This window comes from Megalops cyprinoides, chromosome 12, assembly GCF_013368585.1.
Source record: "Megalops cyprinoides isolate fMegCyp1 chromosome 12, fMegCyp1.pri, whole genome shotgun sequence".
Classification (NCBI taxonomy): Eukaryota; Metazoa; Chordata; class Actinopteri; order Elopiformes; family Megalopidae; genus Megalops; species Megalops cyprinoides.
Window position 1 is genome coordinate 7,308,129 of NC_050594.1, and position 7,990 is coordinate 7,316,118.

General features: G+C 47.7%; 1 protein-coding gene across 2 annotated transcripts in view; it reads right to left on the reverse strand.

The window, feature by feature from the left end:
* Positions 1–5,785: 5,785 nt before the first annotated feature.
* LOC118786778 (alpha-(1,6)-fucosyltransferase) overlaps positions 5,786–7,990 on the reverse strand; it is a 22,754-nt gene continuing 20,549 nt past the window's right edge. For both annotated transcript variants that reach the window (XM_036542092.1, XM_036542091.1), the window contains exons 7-9: positions 7,045–7,221; positions 6,535–6,685; positions 5,786–6,161 (exon numbers count right to left, since the gene is read on the reverse strand). In XM_036542092.1, the coding sequence (XP_036397985.1) occupies positions 5,832–6,161; positions 6,535–6,685; positions 7,045–7,221 (658 nt within the window). In that variant the 3' untranslated portion in view covers positions 5,786–5,831. The remainder of the gene's footprint in view (positions 6,162–6,534; positions 6,686–7,044; positions 7,222–7,990) is intronic.

Sequence of the window (7,990 nt, forward strand, 5' to 3'; positions counted from 1 at the left end):
ATGCATGCCTGCGTTGGCCCCCGCCGCCAGGGTTTCACATGCAGCGCAGAGCGAGGCTTGTTGTACTTTTTTTAAATTATTCAAGGTGAATGCCTCTCTGTGTTTATCTATAATGGCTGCTGCTCCCTCAGAAGAGAGGCAGTGTGTAACCTGTGCATCAGGCATTAAGATCTCACTTTACTCTGTCCCCTCTCAGCCCAGCTGCACGCTCTCATCAATATTAATGCCAGCATCCACTGAATCTGGGACACACTGCCCCCTTGAGGTCAGTGGGATATAACGTCCCAGGGCAAAAAAGCACATTTTTAAAAAAATTTTGTCTGATTTCTTTTGAGGTAGCTTTGGCTTCCTGTGCGTTGGGGAGGGATTGGGGATCTAAGGGAAGTCCCTGGAAAGCCATGAATTGGGCTAAGCTCTCGCTCTGGGTACTCTCTACCCCTGACAGCTGATTTAACATCAGCATGTCCACCCATAATCCTAACCCCCCCAACTGTTTAATGTAAAATCTGTATTCTGACCCAGGATCAGTTGAGAAAGCACCTAAAGCCAAGCTCTCAGTGGTGGGGAAGCACTCTCTTGAGTAAGTGAAGCATGAGAAAGGGAGTGAGGGGGATATGTACTAAACCATGCAAGCAGGATGAGGAGGCTTCTCTGCAAACACGTACAAATTATTAATTACCCTGCACTGATGACAACATGAACTATTTCAGCTTTCAGCTCTACTTAAATCCTCGAATGGGTTCATTACGAAGAACAGCAAAGGATGCATGTTTAGATTTTTAATTTTTTTTGGTTTGTATGCTCCTAGATTCATTGCACTCAAAATAAATTGTCATAACCGTTGTAACACTTCTAACGCCCCTCAGCACTCCCTATTTTCATCAATCCAACACATCCCATCTCAACCACAATGTTACAATTTAGACCACAGATTCCTCTATCTGTTGTGAGTCTGGGCACAGCCGACAGCACAGCTCTGATGAGCATTCTGTGAGCTTCCGGCTCTTCCTGGCAGTTTAACTCCGCGTTTCGGGGGAGAAGAGCGATGGGCCGGGCTGAGGAGCTTTGTGTAAAATGTGAAAGTATGGTGTCTGCGGAGATAAGGGACGGGGCGCTATCCCTCACTCGCTGCGCGGCCGAATGGCGCTCTAAATCACCCGCTATCTTATCCAGCGCCACTCAGACACTAATGGCTATCACAACACAGGCAACTCAGACAGGCTGGGTTTCACAGGAGAGGAGCCGCGGGGATGAGAATCACTGCAGTGGAGCAGAGACTGCTGAAAGAACAGTGGTGTTGATAGCAGAACTGTGATTTCACTGAAAGAGCTATGACATCACAAAGGAGTGGGATGCCATTGATAGAGCAGTGATGTTGATATTGGAATGGTGGTGACATCACAAAGCATTGCGAGGTCACTGAAAGAACAATGATGTTGACAGTAGAATGGAGATGCTGCTAAAAGAGGGGTGACATCACAAAGGATTGTGATGTCACTGAAAGAACAATGATGTTGACAGTAGAATGGAGATGCTGCTAAAAGAGGGGTGACATCACAAAGGATTGTGATGTCACTGAAAGAACAATGACGATGACAGTAGAATGGTGATACTGCTACAAGAGGGGTGACATCACAAAAGACAGCTCTGCCAGTGACAGTGACCAGTAGTTAAGTAGCAGAGATAATGCCAATGTGTCTTTAGAGTATGGAAACATCCCCGAGAAAACTGCCACGTGGATTGGTCGTCTCACAGGACGAGTGAGGATGTTACTGGGCACGCCGTCACAGAGAAAGCGGTCAGTGCATCATGCGTACATCATGCCTATGACTGGCGCCACAGTTAATGGTGATATCTGTGATTAGACTGCCAGACTGCTCCAGCCTTGGCACCTCAGAATCTTTGGCCAGCGTTTGAACTCGGGCTGATTGAATTAGACTGGCTGATGTTGCAGCTCAGTAAATAACATTAACTGTGGGGACAAAGAGCCTCCATTGTCCAAATGGCCGGGGGGAAAGAGCACGCTGCTGATGTAGCAGAGCTGAGAGGAGTAGCTTGTGCAGCCAACACAAAGCCTGTGGGGTAGCAGGTAGCAGAGCGCTTTCAGCAGTGATGTCACTCCCTGAGAACCTTTCACATTTGTAACACTCACACTGTGTCCAATGAATTCTGCAGACACATTCAAATATGGAAACCACCCCCTCAATCATACATTAAGCAGAGCAACGACTTGTCAAGCAATAATGTCTTCTGCTGGCAAATGCTGTAAAAAAAAGATGTTTTAAATGATATTTGATCTTGGTATCACAGCAGCAAAGGCAACTTGTGTACGGCTTTGCCGTATAATGCAATTATACGGTGTGACTCACCTTGACAACAAGTATACAAAAGTAATAGACAGGAAATTTCAAACCTGCCAGGAAAATAAATAATTCCACAGAGTGAAATTGGTTTCGTCTGAGTATATTCGTGACATCTGACATAAGAAGGACAGAAGATTGACAGCATCAGAGAGGATATTACTGTCGGAGGAGGTATGTGCAGAGACATCAGTGTTAGCAAAAGGCATAGTTTTTGACTGAACCTCGTCAGCTGCGTTTCCTTGATGTTCATTATGCTTCCTCAGTAGAACTTGATGTTTTGACAGAGTTGCATCACTTCATCAGAAATGCCGGATGCCTACGAAGACCCTGGCAGTTGGTGCAGGACTACTGAGCGCTGTGGCGTAGATCTTTGTTGTATCTGGCCTCCCGACCTGCTTCTTCCCTTCACTGTTAACATGACGGGCGCATAACAATAACCTACCAGTCTCAGCGTGGACGGAAGGGAGTCTGACATGTCGGGAATAATGCTGATGGCGGCAATCAATCTAATGAAAGTCAGTATGCAAATAAATGTTAACGATACACAAGGCTGTAACACCAGTGACAATGCCAAGGTTAAACGGGGAGTGCAAACTATTTAGTAAGGAAGCAATGCCCTGAGTTTGGTGCTCCACTACACCTAGCCATTATGTTAAGAGAGAATACCAATGTTATCCTTGTTTTGCTGGTTTTACCACCTTTTGCTGTAGTGTTATTCACCCTTACCCACTAACTATGAAATGAGCAACCGCAGACACACAAGCCATATTAATATGAACAAGGTGGTCAATTTTTCTTCAACCCCTCTCCTGCGTAAGACCAGTCATGGTCAGGTGTTAAGTACAGACGCTTATACCACGGCAATGTCCTTTTACGCATTCAGTGGCATGAGAATCAGTTAACAAGGATGACAGAATGTGAAGGTGGCTGGACAACCTGCCTGTATACACTTTTATGGACTGGCAAAAACAGCGGCCACCCTTCTGTGAGTCTCAGGTACGGACAAAGCTTTATGCACAAACCCTGTTGTGTCCGAGAACCCTCAACGCCAGCCCACAAGGAGCCTGCGAGTCCTGCAGTCTGGTCTTTTACAAATGGAAAGAAAATGGACAAATGAGGCCTGTGTTTATTTCACCGGGGAGCCCTGCTCACTGGCCAATTAACAGAGTAATTGACTGAACTGCTGTTGCTCTTAAACGGCTGCTAAAGGCCAACTGTATTGGGTTTCTGTGTTCTTTAACGAAAGAGCCCTCCAGTTATTTTTGGAGTCGAGGGAGCCCAGTGGGTTTGCTTTTTTTATTTTATGAGAGATACTTTCAATTAACTGCTTTTGGAAGGTGGGAGGAAGGAGGGGGTGGGAGGACGGCTTCTCGGAGAGGTAGCGTTTGAAGTGTAATTTTGAATCTGTCAATACAGACCTAATTAGCTTTTACTTGTTTGCGGCAGAAAACAGGCATTGAACTGTTCTGCGTCACGCTGTGAGCTGTCATCTTTTCTTTGATAATCCTTAGCCTGGTAATTTCAAACATCAAGCTTCAAATGCAGCAGTTCCAGATGCTCTGGGCCAACTGCAATGACCTTGGCAGGGGGGGTTTAAATTCAGGTACAGACCACTAGACCACTGAACTCTATTAGGATTGGAACAGGTGTTCCTAATCTCATTTATTAAGAACACCTGCTTTAATTCCAAGAGAGTAATGGCCTCCTGGTTGGAATCATTGTCTTCTGACAGATACCTACACTGATCTGTCAGAAAGTCGTGCAAAGTATTCACAGTATGAGGATGTAGTTAGGATTAAACATTGTTGCCTGAAGGCAAACAGTGACTGTTGCTGTTGGCAGCATGCTTCTCCTACATACCCTAAACAGCAAAATTTCTTTCTTTCTTTTGCATAAGCAGCTCTAACAAAGACACTCCACGAACTGAAATCACTGTGTGCTTGCTCTACATGTGGTAATGCAGTCACAGAGTTATGAAACAATTTCAAAAAGGAGGCAGAAAAAAAACATGATTTTACATATAATTTCCACAAACTCAGATAGACCAGGGCGCACAGCCAACAACGCATACCATCTGTCTAGAGACAACGGATTTGAGTGCGAGTTTTATTTCCTTGATATGGTTGTTCAAATCGGCCCTCCCAGTGAAATGATATCCATGGTAAATTGCTGAAGGAATGCAAGCACAGCCTCCTGTTCCTGCACGGCATCATGGGAATGAATTTCAATTTATGTCTCCGCCCCCCACCCATCATCCAATGGAGAGGAACTTTAACATGGAGAAATGGAAATGGTGAATGAAGAGTGCTCCTACTGTGTCATGTGACCAGAAATCCAGTGTTGTTTGTGACCTGCTGAAGAGTGATACAGTGCAACACAATCTGGTTTATCCAATTTATTTTGATCTGTTGTTATCAAAGAAAATGCCCAGAAACTTAAAATATGAAAATCTCTTCATGGTTGACTAAAATCTTACGACAAGGATCATGATTATTAACCATTTTCAATCTTCTCTTATTTTCATTTTTAAAACCTAATAATGTTAAAAGATTAAAAAAAACACAAATAAACAACAACAAAAAATAAGACAAAAAAAAATCTGGAGTGCAGTCTTCTTTTGTGCTCAGATAGGGGGCGATAGTGAGCTGTTGTGTCAAGGCCTGGAAAGTCAGGTTCAAATGTCACTGTTGCTTTTGCACTGGGCACAAAAACATAATTGAGAAGGACTAAGAGAAGCCATTTACTTTTGTAGGCACCGTAACTGGACTCCTCCATACACAAGCGCGCACACACACACACACGCACACACACACACACACACACCCAGACACATAAATCAGCTAATACAAAAATAAGTAACTAATCAGTCATTAAAAGCACAATATGGTGTTGTGAAAGGGTGAATTAATAGCAAGTGAAAGGACATGATTGCAGAGTTGGCAGAGTTGACACAGAGTGAGAGATTAAACAAGGGAAGTGGGAAGGAAGAAGAAAGAGGATGTTTGGCTTCAGAAAGGGGGGGGGGGGGGGGGGTAGTTGGTAGCTGATGAACATAAGGGCAAAACCAGCACACGGGGAGAGGAACTTCCAGGTGGTTGTTCATAATTTAGGTTGATATTTACTTTTTTAAATAAAGAATGGTTGAAATCCCTTCATTGAATAGGAGTGTTAGTATTTCGTTCATTTTTGTCCAACAGTTCATCTCTCTGTCTCCGAAAAGCCCAGTGGAATTGTGGGACGAGACCCGAGTCCAGCACTACGGAGAGGGGGATTCTGGGAGGGCAGAGTGGGGTGCCTAAATAAGAGTCCCCTCAGACACACACCCACACACACCCACACACACACACACACAGGCATGCATGCACAAGCGCTGTGCAGCCCCCCCCCCCCCCCCCCACTCCCAGGTGAAGTCTCTCCCCCCTCCTTCCCCCAAAAAAAGCGCGCCACGTCCTGTCCACACCCGAGCCTCTATAGGTGCAGCAGCTTGTCTGCCTCAGGGTACGTGGGGTACTTCACCGTCTCAATCTTTTCCTTCACTTTGTAGGAGGGGTACAGGCCCGTCCGGCCCAGCTTGCGGTTGATGCCCTTGGAGTAGCCGTCCCAGTGGTTGCCGGCCACCCCGATGACGTCCCCAGGCTCCAGCGGGATGTCCTCGCTGTTCCTCGGCTGGTGCGGGTATATGGCTATCTGGTTGTGCGCGTTCTGCCCGCCAAAGTAGTAGATGTCGTCCAGGGAGTAGAAGTGGGAGGAGGCGTCCGGGTGCAGCGTCTGCATGATCTCGTAGGCCACGCGGCATACCTGCGGGACGACAGGAAGCAGGAAGTGGTCATGGCCTGGGGAGGCTGGGCAGACACTACCCAGAGACAGGCACTGGAAGGGGTTGCGATTGGTGCGTGCACACTTAGCCCTGTCCATTGAGTAGGAAATAAAGAAGATGATCCCATGGGCACTGTCTGTCTGTTAAGGTCAGCAGGTTTATCAAGGACATGTGCCGTTTTTGACACTGTCAGATAAAAGAAGGCTCTGCTCTGTTCCTTCAACCATTCTCTCTTTCTCTGTCTCCCTCTCTCTCTTTCTCTCTCTGTTAGTCATGTTCCATGCTGCATGTGAGTGTCTTGTTAAATCGGTTCTGTTGGTCCTGCTCCACACAGAGGCAGAGTGAAGGGTTTACCTGTGAGGAGAAGGTGCAGACCAGGAAGTTGGTCTGCGACAGGAAGTGGATGTCGAGGATCACGCCCCTCAGTGAGTTCTCCGTGTAGCGGTTGTGCAGTCCGGCCGACCACGAGATGGAGTTATCGCTGATGAACTCGTAGTCCGGGTACCTGTCAAAGAGACATGCCGGCGTATGAGAGCTCACAGAAACAAATGAGCTTAAATGGCCATACTCTTACACACCACACACACATCAAACACACACACTCTGTCTCACGCATGCTCTGTACCTCACACAGAAAGACAAAGACACACACACACTCTCTCACAAATTTTTGTTAACTCCTTCACTCATGAACACACAAATACACACAGACAGACACACACACAGTACATATAGCCATGGTCACAGACACACACACGCGCGCACACACACACGCACGCACACACGCACCCACACACAGAGAGACAGACCGACAGAGACAGACACACATACACGCACACACACACAGAAAGGCCAGGCACTCACTTGGACTTGGCCTCCTGCAGCAGGGACGGGTCATCGGTGGCCAGGTAGACGCGCTTCTTGTCCACATGCATGCGGCGGGCCAGGTGCTGGAAGTGATTCTCCACATGCACCATGTACTCCTCTATGGGGTGAAACGCTGCCTCCGTCCCCACCTTATCCGTCCGCCGCACGTGCACTCTGTGGGGGGGGGGGAGAGGTGTCACTGTCACGCTGTGTGTGTGTGCGTGTGTGTGTGTGTGTGTGTGTGTGAGTGAGTGAAAGGCTGAGAGGAAAAAGAGGAGTTGTATCACCCTCACGCTCTGCGTGTGTGTGTGTGTGTGTTTTGTGTGAAGTTCACTGTTCTCCCTCTTTCAATCTGTATCTCAGAACAAAAACAGGGTCCATAAACCCACATACACATTTATACCCACACACACACACACACACACACACACACACACACACACACACATGGGTATGGTAGCATCATCACAGCGTCCCACGCTCCAGCACAAACCCCCCCCCCCCCCACCACCCCTGTCTCGTACAGTGTGTTCCGTGGAGTCGCGGGATTCCCCGACTCAGCACAGCGCAAAATGCCGCGGCGCTTCATTAAAGATTCCCTCTGAACACATGAAGGGAAAAGCACTGCTCTTTATTTCATTTTCAGCTCCATCCCCAGCGACAGGGAAGCCTGCATCGGCCTGCCTGCATCGGCCTGCCTGCGAAAGCCTGCCTGCGAAAGCCTGCCTGCGAAAGCCTGCGGAGCCAGGGAGCCCACAAAGAGAGGCTGAGGCAGAGAGAGGGAGAGGGAGAAAGGGAGAGCGGGAGGGAGAGAGAGAGGGAAAGGGAGAGAGAGAGAGGGAGAGGGGGAGAGACAGAGAGAGAGAGGGAGAGGGAGAGAGAGGGAGAGGGAGAGAGGGAGTGAGGAGAGAGAGGGAGAGGGAGTGAGAGAGAGAGGGAGAGG